General features: G+C 34.2%; 4 protein-coding genes across 8 annotated transcripts; 2 read left to right on the top strand and 2 right to left on the bottom strand.

Moving 5' to 3' along the window:
- Positions 1-747: 747 nt before the first annotated feature.
- Positions 748-4,612, bottom strand: LOC107605451 (uncharacterized). Its single transcript, XM_016307333.3, has 10 exons — positions 4,355-4,612; positions 3,762-4,161; positions 3,426-3,670; positions 3,010-3,094; positions 2,739-2,924; positions 2,492-2,659; positions 2,140-2,358; positions 1,474-1,645; positions 1,220-1,391; positions 748-1,071 (listed from the first exon to the last, which is right to left on the bottom strand). The coding sequence occupies exons 2-10, from the start codon at positions 4,131-4,133 to the stop codon at positions 969-971; spliced, it is 1,722 nt and encodes a 573-aa protein (XP_016162819.1). The 5' UTR covers positions 4,134-4,161; positions 4,355-4,612; the 3' UTR covers positions 748-968.
- A 1,378-nt stretch (positions 4,613-5,990) lies between these two features.
- LOC107605450 (uncharacterized) lies at positions 5,991-8,025 on the top strand. Of its 2 annotated transcripts, XR_015886201.1 has the most exons (4): positions 5,991-6,385; positions 7,344-7,493; positions 7,586-7,732; positions 7,807-8,025. XR_015886201.1 is itself a non-coding variant. In XM_016307332.3 (3 exons), the coding sequence occupies exons 1-3, from the start codon at positions 6,179-6,181 to the stop codon at positions 7,661-7,663; spliced, it is 435 nt and encodes a 144-aa protein (XP_016162818.1). In that variant the 5' UTR covers positions 5,994-6,178; the 3' UTR covers positions 7,664-8,025. The 2 variants fall into 2 exon arrangements, 1 of the variants encoding a protein (XP_016162818.1); XM_016307332.3 differs by having other exon boundaries at positions 5,994-6,385; positions 7,586-8,025.
- Positions 8,026-8,271: 246 nt separating this feature from the next.
- LOC107605449 (spindle/kinetochore-associated protein) lies at positions 8,272-11,357 on the bottom strand. Of its 4 annotated transcripts, none has more exons than XM_016307331.3 (5): positions 11,108-11,357; positions 10,924-11,019; positions 10,240-10,362; positions 9,442-9,481; positions 8,272-8,532 (listed from the first exon to the last, which is right to left on the bottom strand). In XM_016307331.3, the coding sequence occupies exons 1-5, from the start codon at positions 11,246-11,248 to the stop codon at positions 8,459-8,461; spliced, it is 474 nt and encodes a 157-aa protein (XP_016162817.1). In that variant the 5' UTR covers positions 11,249-11,357; the 3' UTR covers positions 8,272-8,458. The 4 variants fall into 4 exon arrangements, with proteins under 4 accessions (XP_016162817.1, XP_020960877.1, XP_020960876.1 ...); XM_021105218.2 differs by having other exon boundaries at positions 9,437-9,481; positions 11,108-11,351; XM_021105217.2 differs by lacking the exon at positions 8,272-8,532 and adding an exon at positions 8,598-9,281 and having other exon boundaries at positions 11,108-11,351.
- A 2,750-nt stretch (positions 11,358-14,107) lies between these two features.
- Positions 14,108-15,436, top strand: LOC148563101 (uncharacterized). The gene has a single exon (XM_088491168.1). It carries the CDS (start codon positions 14,108-14,110, stop codon positions 15,434-15,436), a length of 1,329 nt encoding a protein of 442 aa, XP_088347294.1.
- The last annotated feature ends 562 nt before the right edge of the window (positions 15,437-15,998 follow it).

The raw sequence follows: 15,998 nt of genomic DNA, 5'->3' as shown, positions 1-15,998 counted from the left end.
AACTAATCCGTCGCGGATTGAAGCTTTATTTAAAGGTTTACCACTAGCCAATGGGTTATTCTATGTACAAAGCGAAATTTGAACCTTTAACACTTACTTAAAAAGTAAATAGACAAATGTACACATAAAAGAATTTGGGGTGAACAAAAATATAAAAATATCAAAGTACACCTAAAATATTATTTAGTAGACAAAAATACCATACCGTTAGTGAATTTGTAAAACTTAATATTTGGAATATACTTTCGTATTTATGAACTTTGGTATACACTTGTCTATGCTAAACTCTTTCATATGTACTATTGTCTATATATTCTTTATATACTCTTTACTTAATTGGATTAGTGAGCTAATCACTAAATCAATTTAAATTGGTTTATGTAAAATTAATTTAGCATGTAAATGCTAATTAATACCTGCTAAAGAACTTGTCATATTTGCAAATTGCAAGTGAATTCTTGTGCTCTCGAGTCTCGACACTATTTTTGTTGTTGAAATAGTATTTTATATAGAAGAACTCCCTGTTCCATACTTGTGCTCTCGACACTATTTTTTTTGTTGAAATAGTATTTTATATAGAAGAATGTTACAAGACTAACAGAATTTATTATTTTTGACCAACAATTATCCAACTATATTTCAAAATGTTGGCTAAAAATATGTTCTTTGATTACAAAACCAAAGGATTTAAAATGCTGGCCAAAAACTTCTTTTTTTGTTTAAAATTTCATTACTACATAAGTACATATAATATCCAAAGTCTTACATAATGCATTGTCTAATATGAGGTCAACTCTTTAGATCCAATTATTTTCAGTGATTTTGATTTGATTTCTACAAAATGACCCAGTAAAAAAATAATGCTGGATTCAACTCATCCCAACCCCAGCACGTACACCTCTACATCTCTATTCGGGTAAAATCAAGTTTCAGATTATGGTGCTTGCAAAACAGGACTTGAGTCGATTTTATTGCTGTTGCTGTTGCTGCTCATATATCTGCATATAAGCTTCTGAAAGTGCAACCAAATGAGGAAGTGTTTCTGAGACGTGCAAATCCTGCATCTCGTACCTATTTTATATTTTTTGAAAAAAGAAAAGAAATAAAATTAAGATATTAATTCCTATTATTGAAACAGAAATTCAGATTGATGAATTTGAGTTCTAAAGGATAAATAGACTGATAAATGTTCTGTCTCTAGCCAAGAAACAAAACTTACCATAGTTCTTCTGATTTGCGTTGAACAAATACCCTATAGAAACCTTCACCAGGTTTGCCATCATGGACGACATTGGCGATCAAATCATATTTAGATCGCAATTTCTCATTTTCTTTCGGCGTTGGCAAGGGAATGTAGTCCTTCAACTCCAGGTTCTTAACAGGAAAGTTGACTGAAACGAGAATTCTTATTATGAACTTGGAATAAGCATGCTGGCATCAACTAGAACAAAATTACAGCAAGTAAATTCTTACCTAAAGTGGGATTTTTCTCCACAAAAAAATTGTTCTTAGTAAATCGACGCATGTGAATAATGATATATTTAGGCAATTTGGTAACCCGATACCGCATTCTTGCTATGTGAGGACGAACCACCTCTGTAACAGTCTCCCCATCAAACTTCTTTAGAATGTTAAAGAGAGGAACCTATATAGCAAACTTTGTTAGCACGAGAGACAGAGTGCTTGAGAACCCGGTCAGTGAAAACGGGAGAACATAAGTTACATAACATAAACTGTAGCTGTATTACAGCATAAGCAAAATCTTTTTTAAGTAAATATCATAAACTGCTTCTTTCATTTACTTTTTTTAAGGGAAAATTTTTCTGGTCTCCCTTGAATGGTGTAGTGAAATTCTTCGTTACCCCCTTCTTTGTCCAGGTTATGTTGAAGTGTTATATTTTACAATCATAAGATGAGTGTAATTTGCCCCTTGTTTTCAGAAAAAAATGTTAACAAGCAACAAGCTACAAGGTTTCACACTATCCTTCTAACAGTGTAACCACAACATTCCTTTCGCCATTCTTGTATGTCTCCTAGCAACAGAGTTATGATTCAAACTACAACCACCTAAATGAAAATTATTTTCATGACAATATTTCAATGCACAAAGCAAAGTAAGCGAGTTAAGTGAAGCAGTACCTGGGGTATTATATTTTTTTCCATCACATCTTTGAAAAGTGGAGGCGGTGGCAAATCCAATCCTAGCATTAGAAATGGCATCTTGGAAGTTTCTTTGACGAATGCATCTCTCTCTGTAGCACCATCTGAATTTTTCTCATTCTTGTTTAGGTCCTCACCGTTTTCTTTCTTATCGGTGATCCCTTTGTTAGGAATCTCTTTTACAACCTCAAGTTCGCCCTATTTAAAAATGAAATGCCACTTCAGTAGATATTTTTCTTTTAAAAAAAAATCTTTGAAACATAGGTAGATAGTTGCAGCTAGCAACAACATTCAACCAAAAGATAAGAAAATAAGAGCAATAAGGAAGTACCTGAAAGCAATCGTAAATTATGCTGGTATTCTTCTTCGAAGATTTAAGATCTGCATGTAGCGTATTAAGAAGCCACGACATGAACTCAACTGGGTCAGATTGAGCTCCTATCCGAAACCGTTTCTTACTGGCTTTCATTACTGCCTGTAGAAACTCATGCGGGCTGACCTGTTGGCACAGATAAATACAGAGATAAGCATTAAATTATAAAAGTCACACGTAGGTAATGAGTATGTCTAAAACAAACCTGTCCTTTAAAGTTTCGTGAATGCCAGATCTTTCTTGTCAGTTCGCCAAATCGATGAACAAGTGGGGATTTGCAGTGTTGATAGTTCTCAGGTATAAGGAAAAAATTCCGCAAGGGGGTAACTCTCATTAAGGACTGGATTGTTACATTCACAAAATCAGTCTCCTTAATATTATTGAGTCCCACCTGAAATCATTTCATAATGGATTAGATAAATCCAATGAACAATGCAAATTTTATTGTTATAATATATAAGCAAGACAAGGTATACCATTCCAGGAAGGTAACTAGAACCATCAAGTGCCCTAGACCACTGCTTATTTTTGTCAAGTAGCTCAACATCCTTTGGAGTAAACCTGCAGGCAGAGAACCATATAAATGCACTTCGATGAGTTCTAGTATTTAATCTTAACTAGAATTTGTTGTCCCTAGATGAAGAAAGATTGGTATCATATAGAATAATCACTAAAAATTTAGTTTTAATATAATTCTTAATATTAGATAATTGAGGTTTAATCTTTTACAGGAACTATGAGCATCACAGAACTATCATGTTACAAACAGGATGGCACATCCACAGGCAGAAGAACCTAAGTACATGGTAAAGTTCACTAAGCAAAAAACATATTATGGTAGGATGTTACATTATGGTATCAAGAGAGCCAAAATAAAACATATTAGACTAACCTTGGATTAAGGACATTACGAATGTCGTCCAATGAAGGATCATTAATTTCATATCCGTCGGGTAGACAGTAGACTTTCTCAGTTCGGAGATTGATATAAACATGGTGTCCTGCTTCAAGGCTGTGTGTATAGGCATGAGAACTTTTACCCCTGCCTTGGTAATACTTCCCACAAACTAAGCACGCATACACATTCAAATTCGACAGAGAGACAGAACAGAACTTCTCAAAGTCAAAATCCAAAACCTACACAACATCATCATAGCTCAGAATCTCAGATACGATATGCATACAAAAGAATGACTGCCTATACAAAAGAACAGGATAAGCTGAATACCTGTCTATTAACGGTATCAAGGTAAGGACAGTCTTTCCGAACCTCAATTTGTCGACTGCGTCTTCCACCATATAATGGTTCGCTGGAATCATCGTCATCACTATCACTATCACCCAGCTCTTCATATCCATTCCCATTTTTCTGGGACCCGTCATTCCTCCTCTCATTAGTAGAAAGCTTTCCCTTTCTATCATAATATTCCTCCTCATCAATGTCGGCATAATTATTGGCCAACCCAGAAAGAGGGTTTGCAATGGAAGCAGCAGCAGAAGGAGGAGAAGACTCCTCATCCTTTCTCTGCCTTTTAGCCTCGGCATCAAGCTCTTCCTCCCCTAACCCCTTGTTAGTTTCCCTTTCCCGTTTTGAAGCCATGTTATGTTCACTTCACCAATCCCCCTACCTGAGAAAAATAAATATATCTTTACTAAAACGGGAGAAAATGTAAGGCCATGCTATCTAATGTAATGATTTTAGCATAATTCTACATCGACAATTTCTATTCTATGTGAAAATTTGTGTTATTGCATTCGAAAAATTCCAAATATTTCAGCACAACGCAAGACTTTTAACAGGGGATGTGTGTGAGTGAATACCTGATCAATATGATTAGGGTTTTGGGGAGCTAGGAGCTTCACTGTAGATTTGGAAACTACCAGCTTCAGAACGGTCGATAGACTCGGATCGACGGTGGCAACACGGAAGAGAAGCTTCTGGAGGCGCGACTATGACGACGAACGGCGGAGGGCGGAGGGCGGAGGGAGGTTATGTGTTATAAACTGTCAGTGTCAAATGGGTTAGATACGAAATGACGAGAAACATTTTGAATGTGGGTTGTCGGTTTTAAATGGGCTAAAGGCCCAAAATCAAAACAAAAGCTAGAGGTTTTTTTGGTTTCCTAACAAAAAATTCTTACTCCTCCTGCCCAAAAAATCTCCTAGGAAATTGAATTAAAATCATGTTAAAGGCCCTTACCAAAAAAAAGTTATATTAAAAATCAGCTTGGCTCTCTCTTTAGTCCTATGTCTCTTATCTTTAGGAAGTCTTCTTCCACTAGCAGGTTTTTTTGGAAAACTTCATTTATTCGGTGTGGATCGCAGGCAGGCCTATATTTCTTGGTTTCAATAGGACTCCTTACAAGTGTTATTTCTATCTACTATTATCTAAAAATAATCAAGTTATTAATGACTGGACGAAACCAAGAAATAACTCCTCACGTGCGAAATTATAGAGGATCCCCTTTAAGATCAAACAATTCCATCGAATTGAGTATAATTGTATGCGTGATAGCATCTACTATATCAAGAATATCAATGAAACGGATTATTGAAATTGTTCAGGATATCCTTTTTTAGCTTCTAGAATCTATTTCTTAGTTCAAGATCTGACTCCTCTTATTTTACTAACTGAAATCAAAGAATTAGTAGATCTGTTCTGCTCAAAATGAGAATGGGTTAGGGTTATGAACTTAGAATTTAGAATCTGATGATCGAGACAAACATTTAAATATAACTCCAATATGTGAAGGATTGGTCATTAAATATAACTCCAATAATCTTGGGCATCTTGGGCTAGCCGGATTAGGAAAAACTATAAAAAATAAAAAAAAATTATATAAAAACAAATTTAAATTAATTTATTGTTTACTCAAACATGTATCGAAAATTTAAATATCAGCAATTCATTAATTCATTAAGTAATCACAAACAAACCTTTAGATCGAGTTATATGAAAAATATTGTATCAATTCTCACTAGCGAGTAGCCACTACACCCACTAACTACTACTAGAAAGTAGAAACTATTAGCATATTTTTATTCTCTCTTAATTTTAATTTATTTTCAACAAGAACAAATTAAATAAATTTATGGATAAATAACAACCTACTGTTTATAAATTTTTGGAATTTGGATCCTCTAAAATTAAATTTTATTTGAGAGAAAAAATAATTTTTTTTATTTTTGAATAGTTTTTTTTCATATTTTTTTTGGTCTCATTTACAAAATAAATAATAAAAAATTATACTTTATCTTTTAAAGTAAAATTCAAAATTTAAAAAATTCAAATCCAAATTTTTGTATTGCTTTTTTTTATATATAATTAATTTGAATAAAAGATAATCTAAAACAAAAACGCCCAATCTATACATTTTTTCTTCTATTTTGAACCCTTTTTTTATGGGTGGGTCCCAACTTCAATTATTATAAATATCTTATTAGTCCTTGGCCTTGTGCTTGTGCATATCTTGGTCTCTGCTGCCTCCAGAACCAATGGATTCTAAGTTGCCTTTACACCACAGGAAAACACAAAAAACCATGACCTGCTACCTTGTATTTTGACCATTAAATTGATTCAAGGTCTTCTATTTCTATGTTCTCTTTTCCCTTCTCAATATCTATCCAAGAAGAAGAAACCCGAAAATGGCTACTTCTGCATCTTGTAGTAGTACTGAGTCAGCACTCATGACAAAAACATTGCAGAGTAGTAGAAGAAGGTTCAGAGCACCAATTGGTTTAAGAGTTTCTATGCCACGTAATCCAAAGCTATTCAATAGAATCCGAGCTTCTATGGTGGACTCATCTTCTGATTTTGTTAGTCGCATAGAAAAAACCTGGTTAATCTCCCAGGTACGTTTCAAATTCTTGTTTCCATCATGTGCTGCTGATGATGATAACATTAAATTAATAAATCTCATATTCCTTATTTTTTGCAAGAAAAATCTAAGTTGGTATGCTTCTGATGAATTCAATTTACATGGTTCAATTAATTAACTTATCATATAAGCAATGCTTGTCTAATCTCCAAGATGTTGTTTCAAGAGGACTTATCCCTTCACAAACCTTTTGTTTCACCCAGAACAAAGAGAGCATTTGAATTTATTCAATTTAGTAAAATAGCATGCACTTAATGAATGCCATATGTGTTCATTGTTTAGGCAACTTAGCGCCTTACAAAGTAATTACTTCTCTGTCCATTAATAACAGCTAAATTGATAAAATCAATAAAGAATGTACAACAACAATAAAGCCTTATCCTACTAAATAGGAGTCATTTACATGAATTAAACTTCGCTATCATGTCCTATTATATATCAAATTTATTTTATTTTATTTGATTGATTTTGTATCATGTTTATAATGATACTATTACATATCATGGTCTTTTGAGTTTTCCTCTGCCTTTCGCCGCCTGTCAATCTTCCATCTGATTCATCCTCCAAATTGGATTCTCTGCAAACCTTTTTCTTACACGTCCAAATCACATGAGATGAGATTCTACTATCCAATAATGAATGTGCCAATTTTATTAAATCGGACAGGTATTATTAGATGGAGGGAATAATAAAACTGCATAAGTCCCTTGGCCTAATATGCTGGTAATGTGTAATTATGAATGATGATAGTCATAGTGGTATCAATGGTTACATCAGCTATGACTTCGAAACAGCTCACCTGAAGACAAGTACAAAGGAGAAGGAATGAAGAAAACTAGCAAGGATTTTAATGTTCTAGAATATAAATTTAGTTACCTTTTTCTTATAGCTCCATGTTGGTCATTGTTCTCAAAAACTCCTGATGTTTGCAGCAACCACGGCCAATTGTTTGTTCGTCTTGCAACTCAAAGGGGCATACTGAATGCAAATGGTGTGGGGGTACTGGTTTCTTCATTATTGGTGACAAAATGCTCTGTGAAGTTCCATCGAAAAATACCAGCTGTATTATTTGCAATGGCAAGGTACATCCATGCTCAAAACTTAATTGTTTAGATCCTTAGCACTTCAATTTAGAAGAGACTCATCATGCCATTACTTTGTCATATTTTTTCAGGGATCCATGTGTTGTTCTGATTGTCAAGGAACCGGCTTTCGCGCAAAGTGGTTAGAAGAACCTCCAACTTCAAAGTAGCAAAGATACCATGGACAATGCTATGGTGCAAAGAATTGGACTTAATGAATTATACATAGTAATCTAATGGTGTAGTTTTGAATCATGATAAATGCTACTCGCTGATGATTCAAATCCATACCATTGGATTATCTTAATGCAAGTTCAACCTGGTGCATCTAAGTGGTTTCAAAACAGGCATACAACATTAAGTTGTGAGATAACAAAGTAATACATCATTAACATGTGTCTATGTTTCATGTCAAGAGGATTGTATAACTAACTAATAAGAGATGCAGCTAACCTTCAACAACAGATTATATCTGCAGTGAAAACCATATTGTTCTGCTGCTTTTGTTTTGAATTATATAATGTCTTTTACATGTTCTTGTTTCTTTTTTTTTTTTTTCTGTCTAATTCTGATTGAACTATCAGAATTTGAGTTCTATTACTAGACACAAACCTGAGCTAACTGGCACTTACATATAGTTCTAGCGGGAGATCTTGCCATGTAACAAGATTCTGTTTCCCTGAATAAGCTTTCCAACCTGTTGCACATTGGTGGCGTAATTTACATTGTCTTCATATTTTTCTATCCCAGAAAAAAGGATTTTTTAAAAAAAAGAAAAAGAAAAATGAGAATAATCAATTTAACGAAAATTGTACATGTTGCTAACATAATTGTTTTCATGTCTATAATTCCAATCCTTCACAAAGTAAGGAGTAACAACTCTGGACCAAGAGTTCTATTGATACTACAACACAAAGTTGGAGTTTGACATAAATTGCGACATCTACAACCTTCATGAAACCTGTTCAATTACTTTGAACTATTGCTGAGAAGAGCAGTTTGTTTAGATCTCCAGAATCAGCATCATGTTTTTCATCCCCTGCATCAACACATACGTGGTTACTGAGACATTTGTTTAATGCACTCATGATTTTGGAAGTAACATGCAAAAAAATATTTAAGATCACATTATGATAAGAAAAGGTGACAACTGTTATAAATATATTAACAAGAAAATAAAACTTGTCACTAATCATCTCTTCTAAAAGCTTAATTAGCTACAGAGGTCAGAGATACAACTAAGTGACATCATATATTAACATGAGAAGAAATGAGTAGGGCAAGCAGGACGAAGTTAATTGTAGGGGTGTGCAAGGCTCGGATATTTCAAAGTCCAAACTGCATCTAAATTGCAACCATCTTTTTGCGGTTTAGAAACCAAATGGCATCCACTTTTTATGAGGCAAACTGGTATGCATGCAACATCGGAAAAGAGAGGCAAAAAAATTCTGAACACATGACTTATGCAGTTCCGCAGTTGATGAGTTAAAAATAATTGCGATAAGAAGAGATAAACATAAGTGCATGAGAACTTGAATGAATGTCTTGACAATTGCTACAGTAGTAGTAGTACGGACTAGGAGAACACCAATTCCTTTGGAGAAAGCTCAAATTGTTCCTTCTTGTGGCTCAGGAACAACTGTCTCGCAAACCTTGAGCCAGAAGTGGTAACACATATTTAGACTTAAGACTCGATCATTTACTCAAACCCAAACTCCATTCTATATTTCTCTCCCTTTTCTGTTCTTGCACACTGGACAATAGTTGCTTTTATAAATTCCATCCCTCCTAACAATTTGGAAAAAATATATATATACATTTTCAATCAAAACTTCTGTTTCGAAAACACTTTCACTGTCATCTAATAAAAATTACACATCAATATTTAAATAGGCAGTCATAAATGTCAGGAAAATTGATAAACCAAAAAGCCCAAGAAATACCTTACCTATTTTGGATCTCACTTGCATTGTCCATTCCTCAATTATCTGCACAATCAGTTAAAACTTTGTAAAATTCATTGCAACTTGAAGCTTTAGGGACTAGAAAATCAATTTGCACTTGATTGGCTCAAGAAAAATATATTAACATGGAAAACAAAATTTACTCATTTCAACTTAAGAACATAACTCTGATCAAAATGATTTTCGTTCCATTCTCTATTTTCCACCTTCCGCTCTCCACCAACTCAATCACACGGAATCTTTGTTATGTTGGAGGCAGCGCAATATGAAAGATACCCAAGAACAACTTTGCTTGGGTAAAATACATGTAAGCAAAGCCTCATATTTCTTAAATATTAGTTGCTTGCTGGCAAATGGTGTAAACACTTGAAACACCACTTGGAAAATAGGCAACCATTGAGAATTGCAGAAGACGCATACAGAAATAACCATCACGCTCCACTTAGTCACCTCCAAAATGAAAAAAACTGCATTGTGAAATGATGCTTTTTCTTCCCTTATGAAATCAAAACTATCAGGGAATGCAATGATGCATGATATTTTGAAGAACTAACAGGCTAAATCCTATTGGGAAGCTACACGAACCATTATGAAATTCTCTGTAATAGATTAATGAGAAAACTACAAGAAATTTCATCACTACATCTGTTTAGAAAAAAAAGGCACAATTCACAAGCAGAATTTCATCACTTCGTCTGTTCATTGCTTTTCTTTTTCCTCTAAAAATCAAAAACACACACAAAAAAGGGCAGAAAAAACAACATACACAGAGACACAATTACCTGTTGGAAGTTAGTAAAAGCCTCATCATCTTCGCCGGTGAGGGGGATGCCCACAGATGCTTGCATGCGCTGCACTAAATTTCTGTTCTCAACCAGAGTTCTCTGAGCCTTATCAATTAAATCCTGCACAAGTGAATAAACACAATCTCACAATCTACTTCAAAAATCAAAATATCAAATATGGAACCCTTTCTATTTCTATTTACTGTCAATATCAGAAATTCACTCAATTCCAATATCTTCTCATCCTTTTAAGATCATTTGCCACAGCATCTTGACGCTGACTAATTTTACAGGCAGGGTCACGATGACAAGCGTCCTCCTATATCATATCATGATTGTCCTACAATACTAATAGCAATTCTATTCAGTAACAAAGAAAAACCAGAATTTAGGTATTTAAACATATACTAATTCAAACATCAATGAAACAAGGCATTCAAAACTCAGCGTTTATCTTAACTTGTGAAGCTTACACGAGTTTAGGTAAACTTCAATCATAAAATTGAAGTAGCAACCTAATCATCTAAACCTGTAGTGTTTACTGTTTACAAATTAAGCCAAGAGTCTGATAAGTTTGCAATCAAGTATGGCAGCATAAAAAATTGAGAAAAATTACATATCATTATAGCATTGAAATTACACAGAATAAGTTATCTATAATACTATAGAGTATAGAGAAACCTGCTTAGCAGCCAAAAGATCTTGACACTGCCCTTTCAATGTTGATATATCTTCCTGTATCTTCTTGATTCTCGAAACAAGCTTCATAGGGTTTGCCTGGAAAAAAAAATAAAATAAAGATTAAAATTAAAATTGAAGCATAAATGTGAAAAGTGCGAAGTGGAAAAGGAGTGAAAAAACGGACGTTGTCAGGGTAAAGGGTTTGGAACTCCTTTTCGAGGGAGTGGTGAACGAAGTTGAGATCGTGATTGGCTTTTCTGAAGAGGTTAAGAACACCATCTGTTGCTTGATGGCGTTGGATTTGTTGATGAAATTGGTGACCCATTATTCTCCTGTGCGGGTAGTGGGATCAAAATGTCGAAAAGTTTCAAACTTCAAATTTCTCACATACACATTCCTTAGGAGCCAACTAAATTCAAATTTTTTTTAGGAGTAATCCGACAAATAAACACGTGAATATTTATACTTCGAATAGTCCTACAAATAAAAAAGTAAGAAGAATTTTAAGTGTATCAGTCAACTAATAATTTTAACATTTGATTTCAATTATTAAGATTATTAAGATATTAATATTTTGAGTACATTTAAAAATCCTTTAAAAAAATATTAATAAAGTCTTTTAACAAAGTAGATATAGTGAAATTCTCTTCTTAGTGATCTTCTAATTGGATTATTATTCATGTTTGAGAATTCTAGGGGTGAACACGGATCGAAAATGACCAAAATTTTAATTCGATTCGCACTAAAATCATCGGATCGGATTCGATTCACACATTTATGGATTGGATATCGGATATATCCGCAAAACACAAAATTATTTTTAAATGCTTATTTTTATTAAAAAAATCAATAAAATTCATTTTTTCTATTCTTTTAAATATGTTTACTCTTAAAATAATATTAAACATATTTTTTTAAATAATAAATTAAAATAATACATCACCAAAAAAAAATAAAATAATACAACATATATGATAATTATTAGTTGAAATAAAATATAAAAAGAATATTTACTTATTTATTTCTTTATTTTTGCTAATATGCGGATATGCGGATACCTACACAAAATCTGCAATTCGATCATATTAATGTGCGGATCCAATCCGATCCGATAACTTTGCGGATCAGAGTTATATCCGCAATTTTTGAATCGGATTCGGATAAACACCACGAATATGCGGATTGAATCCGATTCATGAACACCTCTAGAGAATTCTATGTTTTTGATGTTGTTGGAGATTAAGAGAGGAATTATAATAAACTTGATGATCAAGGAAAATGAGCTAGGTAAGGTGGAGATAAGTGTATGTGCATATCATATGGACACACTATTTTCAAATTATCTCCAATAATTAGTGTAGAATATCTTATTAATTTAAATTAAGTTGTTCACGTTTGTTATTCTAACATATTTTATTGGTATTTTTTTTAAAAATTAATGTCTAAAATATAAAATTTTTAAGAGTTTATTTATCATTTTACTGTTTTTTAAATAAATACCCAATTCAATTCAATACTGGTTTATTTTCTTGAAGGAGAAGGCAATTCCTATTAAAAGAATATATATATTTTGGTTTTTAACAAAATTATTTCGCGACAATACAATCTTTCTATTAAAAAGGTAATAAAAATTAGTATTGTGAGACTTTTATTTATAATTTGTTTGGGTTTTAAATCACCAAAAAAAATTTTATAATAAAATCAATTACTATCACCACTATCACTGTCTTTCTCATTATTATCGTTATAATTTCTATTTCTGCTATTTTAATTATGTAGTCATATCTTGATATGATTATTATCTCCTTTACTATCATGAACACTGAAAGTAACACTTTTAACCTCATCATTCTCTTCTCTTATTTTTTGTACGATGTTAATTTTTTTTAAAGATTTTCGTATTATAATTACTTTTTCTTTTTGTCACATCACTTCTGATAATTATTATTTTTCACTTAAGTACTTTATTACTACTAGTGAAAGAATTTTACAAAATTAGTTCCTGTTACTATTTAATATTTTTTAACAGAAGGCTTGTGTTATTCTAAAATAAATTTGTTATGAGCCAAAATGTCTCTTTTATTTTACGGAGATCACATTATTTTTTGAAAAAAATAGACAAAAAGCAGTTTGGGATGTTTACTTTATTTTAGGTATAATACGAGCCAAAGGCCAAAATAGTCATTCGTCTTCGTATTCACCTCTATAGTTTTTTGGCGAGATCTAGTCGCATGGGAAGAACAAAATCTGGTGACATAAGAGTTTTGCTCCTTTGAATTATTGGGCGAATTCCTTGGCATATATATGACAGCTATGCATGTCAACCTATATAAAAGAAGAAAAATACTATTTGTACGTTAAAATCAGCCATTAAAATTAATCACCAATATATTTATATATAAATATATGTATAATTTAATTTATTTTTAATATATATTTATATTCTAATATATATTTTATACTAATGGCTGATTTTGATATAGACGGAACATAACCTACCTCCTCAAGATAAGGTACTAATGTTCAAGTAAATTCTTATTCCTCTTGAAACAAAGACATGTTAAAGATTATGTTTAAGAAAATAAACAATAATAGGAGTATAATTCAAATAAATTTTTTAATTACAATAATCAACTCTACCCACATAGGCATAAACTTTTTACCACTCTAGCATATTTTTTACTAGGAATATAATAACTCTTTAACACTAAAAATAAACTAAACATGCGTGCATATAATTTTCACATAAAAAAAGTGTAAATTTCTAAATAAATTCTAGGGCAATTTTCCAAAATAAAATGATTGGATGAAAGCTTTACCAAATTACAACATTTGGAATTTGGTTACCATTTTGCGTTGAATCAATTTATATAGAAACCGTGGGAGCCAACCACGGATTCCAGATGCACATAAACCGTGGGAGGCAGCAGGGTTTTATGAGTTGGAAATGCACAATGTAAACCGTGGTAGGCAGCCACGGTTTACACTTTATTAATGAAAAGCAGAAACCGCTGGTGGTAGCCACGGTTTATGAAGAAGAAAAAGCATAAACCGTGGCTGGCAACCACGGTTTATGAAGGGCATTCAATGATCATAAAACCTTGTAACCTAGCACGGTTTATGTATAATGAAAATCTATATATATTCGAGTGAGAATGTAGTTGCTGAGGAGATCATTATCACAATGTCAAGTGAGGGAGAGAGTGTTCTTGTCTTAGTGCATTGCTCTGGAAAAATTAAAAAAAGCAAAAAATATGGTGTGAAGTTCACTGATAGAGAACCGTTGAGTGTATTTGTTAGTTCGTCAAACAGTTTGTCAGATTTGAAGAGCACCATCTTGCAGAAGCTTGGAGTTTTTGGGAGCAAGGTTGTGAAGAAGATCTTCTACAAGATTCCCATCGCTGTAGTTTCCAGCGGTGTGATGTATGATACATTCGTGTTAGGGGCTGACGAAGATATTAGGGTTCTATTTCATTGCGTGAGGAGTTTTCCTGAGCTCAGAATACACGAGTTGTATGCGAAGTTGGAGGTAACTCTGGATAGTTCTGGGGCATCGAATCCTGTTCATAGCTCGACTGCCGCTGGCGGTGCGTCTTGCTCGGCGCCAGCAAACCGGTTTTCTGTTCCGCAGGTTGCCTCTCCTTCTTTTGCGGCTGATCTGGTACCAGCGGTTGCAGTTCCAACTGCACGTTCCCCTAATGAAGGGGTCCTGCAACAGGCATTTCTGGGGGAATCAGGTCGTGCCACAGATGATGAACATCAAGAAATCGGGGTACCTGATCGAGTAGAGAATGCAATGCGGGACGATGACTCTGGCGAGGAGCCTGTAAATATATTTGGGGACAGCGACGATGACACCGGTGCCAATCCACAAGCACAAGAAGGTCCTTCAAGTTCCGGCACACAGCATTACCCTCCACACTTCTCGACGTTAAACTTGGAGGCTCTGGGTGAACATACGGCCGGAGTTGCTACAGTAGGTGGTTCGTCAACCGAATTTCAGATTGGGCAATCCTTCCAGAGTAAAGAAGAAGCTGTTCTTAGTGTGAAGGACTACAGCATCCGTCGAGGTGTTGAGTACCGAGTGATGGAATCGGACCATTTGAAGTATCATGGAAGGTGCAAGGATTTCGGCAAAAGTTGTAGTTGGCTGATTCGGATTTCGCTCCGTGCACGGAAGGGAACTTGGGAGGTTAGGAGGTACAACGGTCCGCACACTTGCTTAGCAACATCTGTTTCCAGTGATCACCGTCAGCTTGATTACCACGTTATATGTGCGAGGATTTTTCCGTTGGTTAGTGCGGATGCTGCAGTACCGATCAAGGTCTTGCAACAAGCGACTGAAGCTGATTACGGCTTCAAACCCAGTTACCGGAAGGTTTGGAAAGCAAAACCCGAAACCGCTCATGGAACCATGTGTAGCACACTGTCATCTGCTTCACTTTATTCTGCGGAGGTAACTCCCCAAACAGCTCACGGAACCACACCCATGCCGGTCTTCCATTTTCCATGAAATTCTCAAACTCACTAAGGCACCCACTCACAGGCTCACCATCAATCGGTAAACCCAGCTGATAGGCCACGTCCTCCAAGGTGACCGTACACTCCCCAAAGGGCATGTGAAATGTGTGGGTCTCAGGACGCCACCTCTCAATGAATGCGCTAAGTAGAGGCTCATCAACCCAGAACCACTGACTGTTCAGCCTAGCCAAGTGATATAAGCCCGCCGTCTCTAGATACGGTATGATACGCTCGTGTAAAGGCATATTCTATTGTCTTCTCACACCACTAATAACCCTAGCAGGCTGTAAAAAGAAAGATAGCGAACTCTCAACAGACAACAATAGCAACAATTTACAGTAATATCAATAAAAAACCCTAAGCATAACAACAATAGAGAAAATAACACTAACAATACTACTAACACGTAAACCTAAAAAATTATTTCTGCCAACAATATAAATTACAAATTCAATAAATATAAAATACTCACTATCATGATAACAGCAAAAAATTCTATTATAACTGTTAAAATATTAATTTAACATTTACCATTAATGATAAGAACATTAAAC

The sequence above is a fragment of the Arachis ipaensis genome, chromosome B6, assembly GCF_059453495.1.
Source record: "Arachis ipaensis isolate K30076 ecotype BB chromosome B6, ASM5945349v1, whole genome shotgun sequence".
NCBI lineage: Eukaryota > Viridiplantae > Streptophyta > Magnoliopsida > Fabales > Fabaceae > Arachis > Arachis ipaensis.
Note: the sequence above shows the minus strand (reverse complement) of the source record. Positions and strands in the feature narration are given on the sequence as shown.